The sequence below is a fragment of the Dama dama genome, chromosome 33 (genome assembly GCF_033118175.1).
Source record: "Dama dama isolate Ldn47 chromosome 33, ASM3311817v1, whole genome shotgun sequence".
Lineage (NCBI taxonomy): Eukaryota > Metazoa > Chordata > Mammalia > Artiodactyla > Cervidae > Dama > Dama dama.
The window spans coordinates 57,274,120-57,294,776 of record NC_083713.1 but is presented as its reverse complement, the minus strand read 5'-3'; the positions used below and the strand labels follow the sequence as shown (position 1 = coordinate 57,294,776).

Genomic DNA, 20,657 nt, shown 5'->3' with positions numbered 1-20,657 from the left:
CTGGGAACAGAGAATGCAATGTCACAGAAGACAAAAAAAGAAGGAAAAGGAAATTTTTAGAGATTTATAAGTAGTTCAACTTGATAAAGACAAAGAGGGTAAGTAGAAACATGATAGACATTTAAAGCCAAAAATGTAAACGTCAGACATAACATGAAGTACTTTATATGAGAGTCAATGGATTTTAGAATTTAACTTGCTGATTGTCTAGTTATTGAAGTAACAAGATTACATTTTTATTAATTTGAAAGAAGTATGGTGAGTGGGCTTTAGTTAAGGAAAGACTAGTGAAAGACTAGAATTGAATATGGACTATATAAAATTGGAGAAGGAAATGGCCACCCACTCCAGTATTCTTGACTGGAGAATCTCATGGACAGAGGAGCCCAGCAGGCTACAGTCCATGGGGTCGCAAGAGTCGGACATGACTTAGCGACTAAACCGCCACCAACCATACATAAAATAGAAGATGCCAGGAAAAGCCCATGGTGTAGGCTCGGATGAGGGGATAAATAAGTGCTAAAAATAATGAACAATATAGACTAGGAATTTTAATACTACAATTAACAGTGAAAATGTAATGTTGCTTATACTCTTGGAAGAAATTACCTTGTGAGTTGGTGAATAAAACAATCACACAGAACATGAACCTATAGGATTAATTCCTAAATTCTGTGATGAAATATCTCTGCTCTGCATGAGCGCTGTGACTATACAGGAAGTTGATACATAGGAAGCATTCACTGCAACCATGAATTAACATTACAAGTCATGAAGAATGAGGCAATCTAATCAATAAATAACATATTGTTTGTGTTAAAAAGAAGGGGAAGAAAACACCCTTTGTCTTTAGATGAAATGCTCCTCCCACTTCAAAACTTTTGGCTGGTTGTATCAATTTAATATTTAACATTTTATTTGTGGCACGCTTTAGAGTATAAATATTAATATTAATAGGATTGAAAATAAGAAATACATAATGTTGAATGTTTGGAAATGAAGAGAAAGTAGTGCTATACTTACATATTAATTAAACATATTTTATTATATATTTTATAAACTTTGAAAATATTTTTTAAAGTCCATATTTTTAGAATTTGTGCCCAAATTCATATTACAGGTGCTCAGACCAATTTTGTTCATTCTTAACAAAGAATCTTTAAAACTTCATCTTTATATTCTTGATTTTTTAAAAAAGGAAAATGGAGGATTGCCGATTAAATCAGTTCAGCCACTTTAACCTAAAAGTCACTAATTGAAAAATGATCATTTGCTTTTTAAAAATAATGTATCTAAGTCAAATGAAAAGACTAAAGATAAATATGTCCAACATATACCTCTCTCCATATAAAATACTTTATATCTTTCAACACCACTAAGGTAGTGACTCGAATCAAATATATTTCCAAAAGTTTACTGAATCTGCTTCTCAAATTGTTTTCCTCTACATTTGTGGGTCATTCCCTGATCCCTACATGAAACATGAAACTATTCCCATTGCAACAAATGATGAAGAGCTAAATAGAAGGCAAGGGGAGAAATCAAACTTTTAACTTCCTTAATAATCTGAGTGCCCCATATGTGTTTCCTACTATGAACTGAGCCAGTGAAATTAGGTAATAACATGTTCCAAACACATGTCTGTTTCCTTGGACCATCTCCAAGGCTCTGTTGCCAAGGAGCAATGGAGTGGATCGTGACCTCCTTTATGAGAAATTCTGCCTTGGGGGAGTTTAAATTGATTTTTCACATCTTTAAATTCAGAGATCCAAAGGAGTCTCCTAGAGCAACCTTCTAACAATGGTATGGTACAATACAAAAAAGAAGAGAATTTCTGAAGCAACCAAAATGGTAATATTCAAAGATGGTGAAGAATGAGAAAAACAGTGCTTTAAAGGTATACAAAGAAGGTCACTTAGGTCTAATGTCTATACAAAATGATGTCTGGGGGAAAAAAAAAAAAAAACAAAGTTCAATTTGCATCAATGATAATTTTAGATATTCTCCCCCAGACTGCTTTAATAGTTCACACACTCAAAAACTCAGCAAGTTTTAATATAAACTGTAGGAGAACCTACAGCAACTGACTGAATCTTCATCACTTCCATCCAGACAATCATCATCGCCATCACATTTCCACCGAGCTTGGATACAGTGTCTGTTTCTGCAGCGGAATTCTTCAGCTTTACATATCTGAGGCAGTACTTCTCCAGGATTAACTAGGGTTTAAAAAACAAACAAACAAGATATATAAGCAATACTGGGTATTTTCAATTCATTAAAAGATAATTTTGTATAATCATAACATTGATTTCATGCATTTCACAGAAAATAATGAAATCATTATAGAGGCAACCATCCCTGGAAATGAGAAATCTTAAGTTTTTCCAACAATAATTATTCCGCAAGAATTGTGGAGATTCATTTTAAGCAAATGTCACCAAAATAATAATAACAACAATGATAAAATACTATCTTATATTTTTGTTGTTTGTAGTTTTACTTTTTAAAGAACTTTCATTCAGAAGCTTAACTGAAGGCATGGCAAAGAATTTTTTTACCTCCACCTTTAGAGTCAGACATGACTGAGCTACTAACACTTTCACTTTTCACACATAAATACATCAAAAACTAAAGTGAAAAGACAGGGAATAGCACATAGCATTGATGGTTATGTTTATTTCACTGGTCTGAAAGTGCAAAAAAAAAAAAAAAAAAAACAGATCTGGTTAAATATTTATGGAAATTTTAAGTTAACCAAAGCAATCTCATTATACATCCTGATTCTTTGGAGTGTTTTTATCATATATTCCATATTCTCTAATCAAATGTCAGAAATCCCATTAATTGGGGTTTATTCACATATTGAAAGGGCTACTACACTTCTCTGAGTAGATTCAATAGAATCTAAACTAAAAACTGAATGGAATGTGGTGACAGCTAAAGTAAATGATGTGTATTTCATTGACTGAAAAAGACATTGAGTTATCAAAAGTGGCTTATTACTAGAAGAAATAAGCCAGTTTTTCCATTCTAGATCTAACGGCTTTAAATTTTATTTGGGGTAGCTGGTTCACACTGATGAACTGTCACAAAACCTATATGGACTTCAATAATAAGGGGTATTGAGAAAACATATATGGCATTTCCAGAACACTTGTGTTTCACTTCTTTAACCCGTGTATTTTCCCTGATGCAGAGAATGGAAGAGGAAACAGCACTGATCCATAGCTGCAATGAAGCTGCTTCAGAGAGTTATGCAACAAGACACAAGGCATGTGGGTGCATGGGGTAGAGAACGGAGAACTGTCCCATATAATCCAGGTTCTCATTTAAGGTCTTTAAAAAAAAAAAATAAGGTCTTAAGGGTAAAAAATATAATCAGTGTGGTGAATGAAATATTCACTGAGATCAAAGGTAATCCTGTGTGTTTGCTGTTCCCTCTCACAAAAGCAGACTCTGTATCTAGGACCTAACCATAATTTTTCCTCCTTGTTTAATCTTTCTCAATAACAAAATGCAGAACAAGCAATTTCTTTAATGCTGCCATTGCATAAAGTCACTTGAAAGTAACAATTTTTAAAAGAATATATAGGTACATATTCATATAAATGTATATATATGCATGCATATGCATGCATGTGTGTATATTATATGTGTGTGTGTGTGTGTGTGTGTGTGTGTGTGTAGTTGTTTTGTGTGTGTCCAACTCTTTTGTAACCCCATGGACTGTATCCCACCAGGCTCCTCTGTCCATGGGATTTTCCAGGCAAGAATACTGGAGTGGGTTGTCATTCCCTTCTCTGGGGGAATCTTTCCAACCAAGGATTATACCTGCATCTCTTGCATTGGCAGGACATTCTTTACCACTGAGCCACTAGGCATGATCACACACACACACACACACACACACACACACACACACACATATATAAAGAGAGCAAGAAAAAAAAGAGAACACATCTAAAGGAAATGACAATAAATAAAACAAAAATGGGAGGTCATTGGGTCTCCTATTCAATCCCAGGGTAACTTTTTATAGTAGCAACTAGGAATGAGGATGGGAATCATGACAAAATGGAGGTATAATGTGGGATGTGTCTGACCATCTCTAGGATCTAGCTTTTCTCTCAGAATCTCTAAAACTGATCATTGACAACATGCAAATTCCCCTTATTTTGAACTTTGTCTGCTCAGTAAGATCTTAAGATCTTTGAGGGTGGTATAGTTCCTTCTTTTGACTCTACATAAGCCCAACTTAGAACTGGAACTAGTAGCTTGATTAATTTCCACTTCATAATTATTAAGCCTAATGGTCACCAGTCTCCCAGAATTAATTCCTCCGCCCCCCCCCCGCCCATGGGACAAGACACCTGATTGGAGATGTAATCAGTTTTCTTCCCTACTTAAGTTCAGGTTTAAGATTTTCTTAAATCATGTCAAAAGAAAGTCAATTCTGTTGTCTCACAGCTTGAAGATTGCAGAAAACAAGAAATGATTAATTTCAACATAAAAATCTCCCTAATTAAAAAGATGTTTTTATAGGATCATTTGATCAAACAACTTAATTCACAGTTTTAAGGAATGATCAAAAATATCCACAGACAAGAGCGAAATCATACTTGCTTCTGAAAAATTATATCTATATTCAAGAAGTTTAGTTTGTCTAGGGAAAGACAAACTACCCTAGAAAATTGATATTTCCAAATTAAATACTCTTAAATACATAAGCAATTTAGAGACAAGGTCTTTAAGTCTACTTAAAGTTCACATGCTTTCAACTGATAATTAGATCATTATGGAATGAATGAAAACAGGAATAATTTCTAAACTTGTTTTAAACACAATTTCGTATATATGTGGGTAGTCAGTTATTTTTAAATGATGTTTGCTCATATACAGTTGGCACTTTTCAAAAACAGATTAGAAAGGTTACATTATCATGTTTCATAATAGGTTAAGTATAATTGCTTGAAAAACAGTAGAGCTTACCTCCTGAGAAAATTTAACTTTCATATTTACTGCTTCTGATAATGATTTATATCAATGTCATTAATACATATTAGTAATCACTTGTAACAGCAGTTAGGTATCACTTATAGTTATAATGACACATATGAAACATATACGAATATTTTTGACATTTAAAAGTTTGTCTACAATTCTTCTAAGCCCTATAATTTGTTGGAGAGGCATTTCTCCTTGGTGTTTCTACATGTCTTATGTCAGCTTTTATTCTGGACTATTTTTTCAAGGATGTTTAGACAGCTAACAGCCTTGGAAGATACAAAAAGTGCTTCCGTTTAGAACAGAGAGCAGATTTGCTCCTTAACCAGGATAATAAAAGATAATATCTCCCTTCAAAGCAAAGTCTGGGTAGATTTTCTAGCAGACTTTTAAGCTCGAGAGTTCTTCATCTGTGGTACAAACACACTCTGTGTGCAACCTCTATCTGGCCTCTCTGGGCCTAGTCTTCATATGACATGGAGGTGGGATGGAGCAAGGAGAACCAAAGTGAATGTGCGACTTAGTGACCTGTTTTGATTAATAAAATCCTTTGTGCCTGATCCAGGAATTGCATGTCTTCTGTCTAAACCTGTGAAATTCTGGTGGGTTAATATGTTAGTTGGCAACGTGGGTAAACTCTCAGACTCTTCATAATCATAAAGATTTTTTTTTAAGATATTGAGTTCTAATTTCCAATATCTCCCAGGGCACTTGGCATCATTAATGTACTCTAGCCCTAACCCAAGTCTTTCAGATGTAATCAGTAGTTATATCACAAAAAATCTTGTTATCAATACTGACTAGGTTTGTTCAGGACATAATGATAAAAGACAAGTCATCTTTGTGCCCACAATGCCCATTATTACATTAAAAGTTAATGTGATAGGTGATAATATGGATAAGATGACAATTTAGACATTCCAAAATGTGGTCTTTTTCTTAGCATTCACCTACCTGTGGAACTGGGTAGCAACATTATCTACCAAATAACCCAAGCTGATGGCCAGGCAATCTAGAAACTCTTGCAAGAATCAACAAGATGATGAAGTAAGTACATCTAGCATCAATTAAGAGAGTGAATAGCTTCCATAAAAAATAAGATTATTCTCTACACCTTCCACAAACTTCTACAAAGGCATTATTTTATAAGTAATTTTCACATATCTTGTGTTTTCACAAGATTTTTGACTATATGAAGGACAAAGTCACATATTGCAGAATAAAAAATGCCCAGAACAGAACCAGATACAGAAGAAATGTTCAAAAATATTTGTTGCCTGACTTCCTGGAATTAACAGAGGCTGATAATTCTACATTACAGTCATTATTGCCGTGAGATATTCTACCTCTGGAGATTGAATAAATACTTTAATACTTCAGTAAATACACTACTACTTCAACTGTCTCAGCAGTTAATGTTCTATCACCCAAGAACATGAACAGACTGAGTTTTTTTTTTTTAAAAAGATATGTAACTAGAAAGAGTGATAAAGTTCTCCCCATAACCAAAAACATACAGGAAAAGCTCCACCATCCATGTCACTTTGTTCCAAGGCTTAATGTGATGGAACCCATGTTGCACTTTGGTATTTAGGCACAACCATGAATTGTTTTCAGCATATTAACAGACACTATACTTACAATCTTAACTTCAGAGTTGTACTTTGCACTGTGAATTTGAAAACTGATTCAAAACCTGTAATTCTACTGTCAGGGTCACTTTTGGTAAAAATATTATAACATTATCTCACTGGTAAGAAAACTGACAAAGTAAGAAACAATCCTTTAATTTAGGCTTGAAAATAAAATGACATGAATCATGGCATGCCTGGCAAGGAACTGCCAGTTTTCACACTTCCTATGATACCTTCTGTTAGAGCAGAGGAATTAGGTCTCTGCAGGACCCATCAATAAACTGCAAGGGAAATATGCACTGCAGAATTAACTCTTTTCTTTGGTAAAAACTGATAGAATGACTGATAATGTCAATGTCCAGATTACAAAGAAGTAAATGAAGACAGTGTACTAATAAACTTTTTATTATTTTAGTTTTGAAACATATATTTGGATTTCCAGTGTTTGAACTTAATACATATGTTCCTGACCTTGGTTTAATAAGCTTTGGTGCCCAAGAACAAGTTTCCATGTTTCTAATTTTGCTTTTCTTCTCTTCAATCCCATCGTAGTAATCTATTCTAAACTAGCTCTTATCTCCTCTCTCAATTGATGTTTTGCTGTTGATTATACCAAACTTATGATTACTTAGTAGTAAAACCATTAGTCTAAGATAAAAATATAATACAATTTCCCAATTGTTCCTGTATGTTTCACATTAGGATATGTTTATTTGCTTAACAGATTTTTTTTTTCCCTTTGGCATTTTGGGAGTACACCATTTCTAACTATTCCTTGATTTGAATAGGGGAAGAGAAAAACCTAAAAGAAAACTTGAAGTTGTAGTTTGCTGAATGACTCTGTGTAAATCTGCCCATATAGGAAGGAAGTGTGAAAAATGCTGCTGTGGTTTTTGAATTTTCTCCTTTAGATCATAGCAGGATGACCTTTCATTAGATAGAGTGATCTTCTGAGCAGCCAACCTAAGTGGTACATAATCTTCTGTGAGTTCCTATGCACTGGAGGCCATAAATATTCATCTGGATGAGGCTTCTAAACTTTTTACTGCCTTAAACTTTTTACTACACATTAGATTGCATATATCCTAGAACATAAGGCTTGTCACAGCTGAACAGATAAATGGCGGAGCCATAGCAGAGCACTGTTTTTGACAGAGGAATATATCTGGTGTTCCAGAAGGTGAAGAAGGTCACAGAGTACCACTGACATACAATTGTGCAATGCTACCCTTGGATGACCAATATTTTGGTCAATGTTTAAGTTGATCTCTTGGGTAAAGTATATTGGAAAGTTCTGTTCTTTTTCTTTTTTTTCCAGGCCACAAATGAAGCATTTAAATAATTACTGTGCTACTGTCTCAATACTCTAGACAAAATTATTATGCTATTTTGAAAAAAAAATAGTGACTATCATTTTTTTAGGAGCTTATCTTACTTTCTTGGTATTACTCATACTCTCATTTATTAATTTTCTATGTTGTGGTTTTCCCTACAAAGTCATCAAGATAAATTTAAAAGAAATAAACTCACTTGATCAGTGATCAACTGGTTTTATATATGCTTCTACAGGGCAGTAAGTTCCCAGTTACTACACTACACCAGGCCTCATTTCTAATTGTGAGAAGATTTGAGCATGTCACAAGGAGGTTCACAAAAACGAAGAGCCCAGCCTACTTTCATTCTTAATTCCTTCCAGGCATGGCATTAGAATGCATCCTTAATCAACCATGTAGCATACCAATATTTTTCTGTTGGGTGAATGCCTCCTCTGGCGTTGCTTTCTGGCACAAGTTCATTGAGAAACAACTATTGGTGTCTAATTCTGGCCTGACCATCTGCCAATGGGTTTTTGTTCATTTGATGCCAGTTCAGTGAGGATGACTAAAAGCAGGATGATCATATCTCAATGACTGCAACATGCATTTTTTGTTTTGCTACAGATTTATATTTAAAGCCGGTTAAAATGTTATTCCAGTTGAAATCAGTTCACAAGTATGTAATCTGGCCTAAACTAAGTCAGAAGCCCAGAGGAATGAGCATTAAAGAGAGGTTAGTGACACACTGATACTTGTTTTGCCTTATAGTCTGCAACCATGAACTCCATGTATTTGTATCCTTTTTGGACTTTAATTTCCTCATCTGCAAACTAAGGCTAAAATATCTTTATGAAAAATTTGCTACTAAGTGAATAGAAACTGGAATAATTTATATAAACACACTTTAAATTTTTTGCAATAAATTAGTTACTATAATATTTCTCTTAATTTTCCCCATTACATTAAAAAAGAATCTAGATAAGTTTCATGTCATATGAAAAATCTAGTAAAATTTTAAACTTCCAATGCAATAACAAATTCTCAAATAAATACTCACCTGCTTTTATGATTTAACACTGTTTAGTGTAACATCTTCAGAGAAGGCAATGGCAACCCACTCCAGTACTCTTGCCTGTAAAATCCCATGGACGGAGGAGCCTGGTAGGCTGCAGTCCATGGGGTCGCTAAAAGTCGGACACGACTGAGCGACTTCACTTTCATTTTTCACTTTCATGCACTGGAGAAGGAAATGGCAACCCACTCCAGTGTTCTTGCCTGGAGAATCCCAGGGATGGGGGAGCCTGGTGGGCTGCCGTCTATGGGGTCACACAGAGTGGGACACGACTGAAGTGACTTAGCAGCAGTGTAACATCTATAGATAAAAATACTATTTCTATCCCCTTTAATTGAATTGGGGTTACCTCATCCATGAATTATAAATATTAAAATACACCAATAGTCTCACAGAAATCTCCTTTTAACTTTCAGCAGATGTATAGTCACATATGAACTATCATATCAAATCTCTTAACATCAGCTAAATGACAAGCATTGTACATAGTATTAAGTCACCTACTTTTTATTCACACAGAGATAACCCAGTGATACGTCTTTTATGTAGGTATAGATATGCCAACACATAAGGAATCCATAATTTTTAATGGGGCATGAGAATAAAGGAAATAGGGAGGTAAATAATACATATTATTATAATTTACACAATTAAAATTAAAGAGCTAATTAGAAAATTTAAAGCTTAAAAAGTCATCTAGTTATTAGTACCTGATGTATACACTTTCCTTCCAATTACCCATGATAAAAACAAAGATGAAAAATAAAATCTCTTAAGATTACAGAGAAATCAGCCTCTTGATCATTTTATTGACACCGTCTTTACTGAATTTTGACTTTTTTGCATGACCAAGAAGACGAGATTTGATATTCGATGAGAAGCCTCTCTAAGCTATTCCACTTGAAACTGAATAAGCTCATCTATCTTTAGATAGAATGAAATGCACTTTGCTCCTCCAGTACTGACGGTAACGTCTGTGGCAACCATAAAAAGGAGACACTATAGTGCTACTTTCCATCTTTGAGAGGAATTCTTGGGGTAGAGCAAAGGCAGGAATGGACCTGGTGAAGATCCACAAAGGTTACTATCTTTGTATGTATGTGCGTCTGTGTGTGTGCATGTCATCTGTTCTAATGGCAAAGTCATCCAGCTAGAGTAGCAAAGAATCTCATTTTGTACCAGAAGAATAATCTTAGTAGGATCTATGCTAGAAATCAAACTGAGAAATATACACATGAATCATACCATTTATCCCAATAACTAAGATAAGATTTAATCTACCAGGCAACTGGACAGACTTTGTGCTGTTCAGAGCAATGTTTAATACCTGTCTGTTCCCAAACTATAGGTCTTGGTAGATTTCTCTTCTGATGTAAGCAAACAACAACCAAACAGAAATTACTAAATAATACCACTGAACAAAGGGAGGGATACCATCTGATGAATCAAAGGACGTACACCTTAGAGAACTATTTCCTACAGGCAGTGTCTTATATAGACAATTTTTTTAATTCTATAAATAATGAGGGAAAAAAACCTTGCTCATGGGTAAATTCATACTTGTATTCTGAAGTATATTAGATCAAAATATTCTCTAGTTATAAAGAACATTTCTAGAATTTTGAAGACAAATTTTGTTTGGTCATTAAGTAGTAAGTGTAATAAACAAGATTTCAACTAATCTGCAACATCTTATTTCTTTTAGAGAAGAAAAGATGTGGACAAAATAATAAAAATGTTGATTTCTAAAGCTATATCTATTTATAATGCCATTATTGAACAATAAAATACTAGGGAATTTTGATGTGGATCCTTATAATTATATATCATAGAAGTTATTATTATTTCTACTACTGATAATAATCATAGGTAATAGTTGTTGGATTCTTATACTGGATGATACACATTGAAATGCCCTAGTAGTTTATTATTCAATACTGGCATTATAAATAGATTTTTCATTTATATGCAGTTACAGTTACTGATGGTGAGGTTCCCTAACAATTTCAAGAAATATCTTCTTCTGTGGCATATAGTTAGTTTCAACTTTTACTAAGCTAGATGCTTCCCTGGTAGCTCAGCTGGTAGAGAATCTGCCTGCAATATAGGAGACTCTGGTTTTATTCCTGGAGGAGGGCATGGCAACCCAATCCAGCATTCTTGCCTAGAGAATCCCCATGAACAAAAGAGCCTGGTGGGCTACAGTCCATGGGGTCACAAAGAGTCAGATACAACTGAGTGACTGAGCAAACCCCAGCACAGCACAAGATAGATGCAGCAGTACCAGGATACTCAGCTAAGCTGCACTATTATCATTATTCATTTGCATATTAGATATTAATTCCTGTAATTATTTATAGTCTAAAAATAGTTATACCTAAGTTATTATCTGAATTTCTCTTTCCAAGTTTGATTTTAATTCCTTTGGTTTCATCAGCTATTGTTCGTCAAAAAGACAGATAAACCATGAGTGTAACATGAAAAGACACTTACATATGCAATTGGTCCCATTTTCATCTAAAAGTTGATTATCAGCACAGGCACATACTCGGCCTCCCGGGATGGCCAAACACAGTGTACTACAGCCTCCGTTATTGACTCGGCACATATTGTCACCTGCGAGAGGAGTGAAGAAACTATGTTAGAGGACTCTTGATTCCATACAAGTTAGCCGGTTGGGGTTCATGTTCTTTCTAGGAGATGTTTTGTAGGCATACAAGTGTACATACATATATACCATGGACACATTCATCAGGATTCCTGCTGAATCATAAATGAAATCCAAAAAGGCTTGAAAAAATATGATGCACTGGTACATAAAAGGAATTTACTTGTTGCTTGGAAGATATAGGGGTCTGTGTACAGATAGGCAACAGAAGAGAAAAAGAAAGAGTGGATTAAATGGTGTCTGTCCAGGACAGATTCCTAGAAGAGGCCTTGTATATGCAAGTTTGAGTTCTTCAGAAAGTAGACTACAGACAGGCATTATGGATGTGCCTTTGAATACCAAATAAACAGAAAGGGTTTCCCTGGGGGCTCAGATGGTAAAGAATCACCTGCAATAAAGCAGACCCGGGTTCAGTCCCTGGGTTGGGAAGATCCCCTGGAGAAGGGAATGGCAATCCACTCCAGTATTCCTGCCTGGGAAATCCCATGGAGAGGGAAGCCTGGCAGGCTACAGTCCATGAGGTCGAAAAGAGTCTGACATAACTGAGTGACTAATAGCAAACAGAAAGCAAACAAGTACTGGGGAGATGGGAGGGATCTTCCTTCCTCTTTTGCAAGGAGTACACTGGCATGTCAGTGCGTTAAGGAATGCAAGGAACGCAGGCTGTCTGTGAAGGCTTAAAAATGAGCAGCCTCACTGGCATCAGGAGAATGTACAATGCACAAGGGTAAAGTGTTGTCCCCGGGGAGGAAACAGCCGAGGCACTGAAGAGACATCCGACTGCTATCAATAAAGCAGGCTTGAAGGGAAATTCATAGTGGTATTATTCATGAACATATGTGAGGCACCCTTGGAGACTCAGATAAAACTGAGGTAAATTTCTGAAGAAGCTGGAGAATCTGTTCTATAAAGGTGTATGCCAAAGTAAGTAAAATTGAGGTTGTCATCATTTTGACGCTATTTATTTCTACAAGTTGGAAAGATGAGGAGGAAAGTCTCTTTTCTGAGATACATATGTGTAGACCAGCAGCCCAAATGGCAGTGTAAAGGCCAAGATCATTTTACACTATGTATACATCTTGCACTTTCCAAGACATCAATAAATAACATTTCAACTACATCAGAATATTTTACTCAAACATTAAAAATTAAGACTTTTAATTGCTGGGAGACATATAGTCAATAATATGATGATTAAAACTGTATTGGCAGTTAAAGTTCAAGTGCCAAAAATGTGACAAAAGTGATAGACTAGGCCATTATACTCAGGGCTTCAGGGGTTAGATGTGCTATGAAGAGTATTAATAAATGAGCTAAAAAACTTGAAATATTGCTCTATGCAATAAATATTTAACTCACTCCCATAGATTATCATTGTGTCCTCAGATCAGAAAAAAAATCTAAAGTGTATAATTATTTTTTCCTCATTATTCTGAGAAGTAAATTCAATTTGCAATGTTTATAAAAATTAAATATATATATATATATATGTACATTTATATATATTTTTAAAAGTTAAGGAAGTTAAGTTCAGTTTAGGTTTTTTCCAACAGGGAATAAAGAACATTTTTAAGCAACTTCCAGATTTATTCATATTTATTCCAAGACAATGGAATAAACATATAATACTTCATAGGATGCTTAGGTGTTCTGTCTACATTATGCACATTTTGTACAGGATTAAACTACACAGCGAATATTTTAGTAACATATAGAATCTGGAAAATGAGAATTAACTCAAAATATTTTGAGAAGTATATGAATAATTTAAAGCAGTAAGAAAAGAAGAAAGTACTAAAAACAATATTAGGCTATATTTTCCTACCAAAAATATATGCTGAAAGTCACACTCTTTAATTCAACAGCATGTTTAATACTTATTATTGCCACTGAATATAAAATTTAAATTTAAGTATTTAGAAATAAATTACTATATTCAAGATTTAAAGTATATTCCTTTTCTGTGAGTACAGTATATTGAAAGAGAGAAATTGGTATTTGTACTGTCATGATAGAAATTCAAAACCTAAATTAATTTGAATAATTCCATATCTCATTAGAACTGCTTAAAATGTTTTTGTTTTAGTCATATCCCAATGTTTTTTTGAATTTATCACTTAAACATATTCCAGATAGGATTTATATAATACTCTTTACTGAAACATTAATGCCTTGCAAAAGTAGTCATATAAAAATATTTTCCTTGGAGAAGGAAATGGCAACCCACTCCAGTATTCTTGCCTGGAAAATCCCATGGATGGAGGAGCCTGGTGGGCTACAGTCCACGGCGTCGCAAACAGTTGGACACAACTGAGCGACTTCACTTTCACTTTAAAAAAAAAAAAAATTTTCTTGAAAACATGACTGACTGCAAAGAGCAATAAAATCTTTACACATAAATATCAATGAAAGTGCTCATTAACATATTGATAGGCTTCATTTTGACTATCCATAATTCATCAATCCCAGGGTTAGTTACCTTACATACACTTTCATTTTAATTTAAGTTTATAATAAAATTATAAAGATAGGTTTCATCTCATTGTGGGTGAAACTACTGAAGATCTAAAGAATTAAATGACTTCTCTAATATTTAGAAAAAATATATATATGTAATCATTATAAAAGTAAGGATATAGAGCACAAATTATTATTCATTTCCAGGTAATAATACTAATAGTCATATTATTTCTTTTTTCATATATTTTCTAAATATATAAAAATAAGAATTTATTTTAATCTAAAATTTATGCTCTAATACTCTAACTTGTATATATGACAAAATAAAATTAGATCAATAAGGGTCAGAAAAATAACTGAAAACAACAAACTAAAATTCTAGATTAAATCATTTAGGAAGTACTTTTTAAAAAATGAAATATGCAAGGAAAACAAATGACGAAGTTTTTTAAATGAAGTTAAAGAAAAGGTCTGTCTGGACCAAAAACATTGCCTTTTTTCCTCAATCTGATAATTAGGAGAAGTAGGATTCTTCTGCCCCTTACAGTGTCTGTCAGACTGTGTAAGTGAATGAATGAAACTTCTAGTTAGCAAGTTGAATGACAGTAACAGTGATTTGTGTGTGTAGAAACAAGGTACAAAATATGTGGATAGATATGTCTGTTGAAACAAGATAAAGTATCTTGTTTCTATGTGAGTAAGAATACATACAATCTCTGCTACATAATTTGCATTTTAAGGCAGATTAAATATATTTATTTTTAACGGTGTATCTGATATACTAGTGCGTTATAGTCTAAGATTGTTGAATCCTCGATGCTATAAATGTGTAGTCCAGGGACTCTATATTAAAAACAATTAATTGAATAAAAATTTAATAATGATAAAATTACAATAATTTTAAAAAGTCCCTTTCCCCATCTAAAAATATAGTAGCTATATAATTTTCATAAATTAAAATGGCTACATAAATGAATCACATAAAACTATTTTGTGGTCAGATAAGCTTGAATTTGAACCCTAATGTATCCCTGGCTCCTCGTTTTCTGAGGAGAATGGCTACATCTGCCTGACTCTTGGATTTTTCATATGTATAATATAAATTAATAGGACCTATATTAAGTGTCTTCTGTGAGATTTAAATAAGACTATTTAGCCCACTTACTGGTAGTTATAATCACAGTTGATTATTAGTTAGTAAATTTCATAACCCCATCATGGATCACAGCCTTGTCATGGTGAAAAGTTTTGACAACTCCTCAGATAATTACTAGAGCCAGCAGGCTTTCAGAAGTGGGGAGAGGGGAATATCCATTCTGAACTCATTTTTAGTGCCTTTAGGATTTGAATCTTCTTAATCAAGAAGCACCAGTTAGAACCAGACGTGGGATAATTGACTGGTTCAAAATTGGGAAAGGAGTATGACAAGGCTGTATACTGTCACCTGCTCTTTAACTGATATTTAGAGTAGTACATCATGCAAAATGCCCAGCTAGATGAATCACAAGTTGGAATCAAGATTTCTGGGAGAAATATCAACAACCTCACACATGTAAATGATACCTTTCTAATGGCGGAAAGTGAAGAGGAAGTAATGAGCCTCTTGATGAGGGTGAAAGAGGACAGTAAAAAGTCTGGCTTAAAACTCAAGATTCAAAAAACTAAATCATGGCATCTGGTCCCATCTGTGACTGTAACCAAGAAATTAAAAGACGCTTCCTCCTTGGAAGGAAAGTTATGACCAACCTAGACAACATATTAAAAAGCAGAGACATCACTTTGCCAACAAAGGTCCGTCTAGTCAAGGCTATGGTTTTTCCAGTGGTCATGTATGGATGTGAGAGTTGGACTATAAAGAAAGCTGAGCACCAAAGAATTGATGCTTTTGAACTATGATGTTGGAGAAGACTCTTGAGAGTCCCTTGGACTGCAAGGAGATCCAACCAGTCCATCCTAAAGGAGATCAGTCCTGATGAGCAGAGCCGACTCATTGTAAAAGACTGATGCTGGGAGAGATTGAGGGCCTGAGAAGGGAGCAGCAGAGGATGAGATGGTTAGATAACATCACCGACTCAGTGGCCATGAATTTGAGCAAACTCTGGGAGATATTAGGGCTTCCCAGGTGGCATGGTGGTAAAGAATCTGACTGTCAATGCAGAAGATGCAAGAGACACGGGTCCAATCCCTGGATTGGGAAAATCCCCTGGAGTAGGAAATGGAACCCATTCCAGTATTCTTGCCTGGAAAATTCCATGGACAGAAGAGCCTGGCGGGCTACAGTCTAAAGTGTTAGAAAGAATCAAATGTGACTTAATGACTAGACAACAAATTTCATATATTTATCATAGAAGCTGATCTATTACTTCTAATTTGATATGGGAAATTATTCATCAACATTTTTAAGAATATTGTCCTTAGTTAATGATCTCATTCTCTAAACATACAGGAAATACAAGTGCACTTCTGAAACTAGAAAGCTAAAAGAGTGTTAGTTTTATACTAAGTATTATAGTATTATGCTATACTTTCTATGAATTATTTTAGGAGAGGGTTATAAAATTGTTCTAGATAGCTAATGTAAATGAAAAGGAAAGAAAGCGTTTCAATTAAATGAGAAGAAACAATTTGATATGATAAAAACATTTTGACCATAAGCCCTTAAGAATTACTTGGAAATTTATTCCTAAATGTAACTTTCTGTTTAGTATGATTATATATCTATTGTTCTGAAATCAACTGGCATATTGCAAAGTAATTTGATAAGAGTTTTTCCTGATTACTAATTTTCTAACACCAAGTCTAAGAGTTTAGATGTGATTGATAGCATTCTGAAATGTTTTTCATGGTGTTCCTGTGGTTGTGTGTGATATTAGCTATCATCTATGTATTTATATGCATATACTCATAAGCATATATATGAATACCATATATAAATATACTCTCTCTATACTATAAATATAAGCTTTCCTTTTCATTTACATTAGATATATGGAACAATTTTATAACCCTCTCTTTAAATACCTCATAGTAAATACAGTCATATACTGTAGAGAAACAAGGTACAAAGCTATATAAGATCAGCTTATTTCCTTCCATGAAGAATTAGTGATATGTATGACTTGGTTTTCTACTCTATTACAAATTTATCTTCAAAAAAGTCTATCAAGAGTATTTAATCAAAATTTATATGCCACTGATTACTATGTTTCTAAATATTTATTACTATTTAACATTCAAAAGATGCAAAGATAGATACCACTGACAGAAAATGGTAACATGATAACATATTTGCTTTTGAACACCAGAGAACATTTTATTTCATAATCTGACCACTTTAATCAATGTAGAAAAAGGTAGCACGCATCTAGATTCAAAGTAGGTTATCTAATTCCAATGTCTATTGACCAAAAAAGATGTTGACCAGGCATCATTTCCACATTCTATTGTATGCTCTGGGAGGAAAACTCAAAGTATTGATTATTTCTCCTAAGTTAATGAAAAATAATCAATCAATTTGGCTGAACACATATTTTCAATAAGACAACACCGTGAGTCATAGAGCAAATCCCCACTAGCTATTATTTTACATATGGTAATGGATATGTTTAAATGCTACTCTCTTTGTTACCTAAATTCTGAGTAATGCTGTTTGTGGATAGCCTAATAAATGTTAATAACTCATGCAGATTAAAAATTATACAAATCATATCTGATTTAATAAGACATGAATATCAGAGTAGATTATTTCACTTTCATAACATCTATAATTATTTAGTATACCTCAAATGTATATGAAATTGATCAGATAAATATACTAAGATATTTTTTAAAATACTATTATCCTTATATTATACATATATATATATTTTAACCTTTTCCCATAATGTTGCTTCCACACTGAAAGTTTTTCCACTTCTCACAATACTGACTCTTTGAAAACATTGAGGACTTTTACTTTAAATAACAGCCTTCTCCAGTGTAAATGACATGAAAAAGAAAGTATCTGGAAAAAACCTTGAACTTCACTCTAATAGAATTCCCAGAGTTACTCACTCAGGATATTTTGAACAATAAGTAATAAATTGTTATGGTAACAAAGGCTAAGATTTGATTGACTTTGGAGTGACTAGACACCTTTGATCATAAAACTTCAGCAATACTGTCAAAATAAAATCTTTATGCAACCTCGGTGAAGTACTATTATATGTAAAACTCAGATGTAATTTTATCTGGTTTTTAATACCTTGTTGCTTTCGTGGATCATAAATTTGAAGGCCAAACAGGGGTGGTCTTTCACGCCTCAGTAATGTCACCTCATTAGTTATCAAATCTAGTTGAAAAATGGAACCATTCATATAATCAGTCCAGAACACATAATTCCCATGATGTGACAGTCCAAAAGGATGGTTCAACTCTTTCCCACTGTAAACAATCTGTAAAATATAAACACATTGTGAAAAGTCAGAATCGACCTTTAGAAACATAACCAAATATTTAGAGAGAATACTCAAATAAGTAGAACAATGATCTAACTAAAAACTTTTCTCTCAGTATATCTGAAAAATGGATTTCACAATGTGAGCATATTTTCCTGTTTTTAGGACATGTTATACATTGCATCCATTTCAATTCTTTCATACACAAAATTATACATATGGTCAAGAAATACAAACATTAAAATAACTTTGTCTGATACTCTTCCCTATCTCTTTTCTTATGATGTTACAATAAGATATTCTGGGATAGAAACTGATCTGAGTAATTAGCATTATGTGTCTTGCAATATTGTTCATCCAATAGTCAAGGCATACAGCATGGTCTTATAACACCATGGATGGAAGGTAGTGATTTAATACTTCTTAAGTCTGTAACATTAGGTTAAATGCAAATCAATCTTACTTATTTTGGGAAAGATATTTAAGGCATCATTAGAGTTAACCAATGACTGAAATAGTCTTAACTGATAAATGCACTACATTTCTCAAACAGAATCTTTAGTAGATAGGCTTGGTCAATTGTGCAAGCACCCTTTCGGAAAAAAGAAGGAAGTATATTGTCAAAGGAAACATTTTGGTAATTTCTCATATTCCATTTTCCTACTATTTAGCTAAATATTGAAGCCATATAGTCATAAGGCTATATGTGCTGAGGTGACTGACCATAGGAGAGAATATAGAAGTGATATTTCGCCAGTGTTGCCTCTTTCACACAGTCAATGGCATCCTCAGTTTCACAGAACTTCAAAATCATTTTGCAATGATTCTACCAATAGGGGCAAGAAGATGTTGATATTTATTCACATCGATGGACTTGAAATTCAGTCTACTCTTGTATTTCAATTCCAATGTTATGAAGTTATTTGAGTAAGTGAATTATAATGACTTTGTCACATTACATAGGTTAAATTTCAGCTCCAAATACTTGGAGATATTTGAACCAAATTGAGTTGGTTTGTCCTAGCAAACATCAATAATGTAGAAACACCATTTTCAAACAGCTCTGATAGCCTAAGAGATTCTTTTAGAAATCCCCCAAATCCCAGCATACCACAGTGAGCTGGGCCTGGTCTCCCGGAGGCAAGAGCCAGCCGCACAGCTTAACGCTCAGCCTCCTTCAGCCACCCCACAGAGACTACTGGCAGCCACCTCAGAGGGGTAAAAATAAACTTGAAAGTATTTTTAACACAACACAACAGGGCTCTCCGAAAGAAGCCGGTGGGTTAAAACAGCAGCATTTGTCTTTTACCTTCCTGTGAGTTCCATTCAAAAACACTTTCTCAATATGATCATAATAGGCATCACACCAGTATAATGTGTGGGTGTGAAAGTCCAGAGTTAAACCGTTTGGCCACAGCATCTTTGAAGTCACAAAAATCTGCCGATTGAAGCCATCCATCCAGGCCTTCTCAATCCTTCCCACGCTGTCATCTATTTCATCTTCCTCCCAGTCTGTCCAATACATCCAGCTAAGACATGAAAAACCAGAGCGCATGTGTGTTATTTCAACCGGCCACCAGTATAGTGGGATGCTACCTCAGGTTTGGCAGCTCCATAAAAATTAATTACATCCTGATTTTTTCTCCGATCTAAATGCTTATCTGCCCAAAGGAGGAGGTAGCTATGAAATACTCAGGGAAGTTAAGATTGGTGCAGTGGGGTGGGATGGGGAATGGGGGGAGGTGCAAATGGGAGGGGACACATACATACATATAGTTGTGACTGATTCCTGTTGTTGTAAGGCAGAAACCAACACCACTGTAAAGCAACTATCCTTCAATTAAAAATGAAACAAAAATTGTGAAGTAAAGCCAGTCCAATTAGACACATTTCAGAAAACCCACAACCACTACTATTGTACTTACTAGACTTGTTTATTCATTAACCTAACAGTAAGTGCCAAATATTGATTTTTTTTTTTTTTTTTTTTTGGTGTTGATACCAAGATTGTGAAATGATTCTTGAGGCATTGCTATTTTTAAATGTCCACTTATAAAAACATAT

At 34.2% G+C, this 20,657-nt stretch overlaps 1 protein-coding gene across 1 annotated transcript in view; it reads right to left on the bottom strand.

Moving 5' to 3' along the window:
* The window catches only part of LRP1B (LDL receptor related protein 1B), a 1,867,078-nt gene that overhangs the window by 841,296 nt on the left and 1,005,125 nt on the right, over window positions 1-20,657 (bottom strand). Inside the window, exons 13-16 of the mRNA XM_061135390.1 lie at window positions 19,903-20,122; window positions 18,401-18,590; window positions 11,523-11,645; window positions 2,079-2,219 (exon numbers count right to left, since the gene is read on the bottom strand). Coding sequence (XP_060991373.1) covers window positions 2,079-2,219; window positions 11,523-11,645; window positions 18,401-18,590; window positions 19,903-20,122 — 674 coding nt within the window. The remainder of the gene's footprint in view (window positions 1-2,078; window positions 2,220-11,522; window positions 11,646-18,400; window positions 18,591-19,902; window positions 20,123-20,657) is intronic.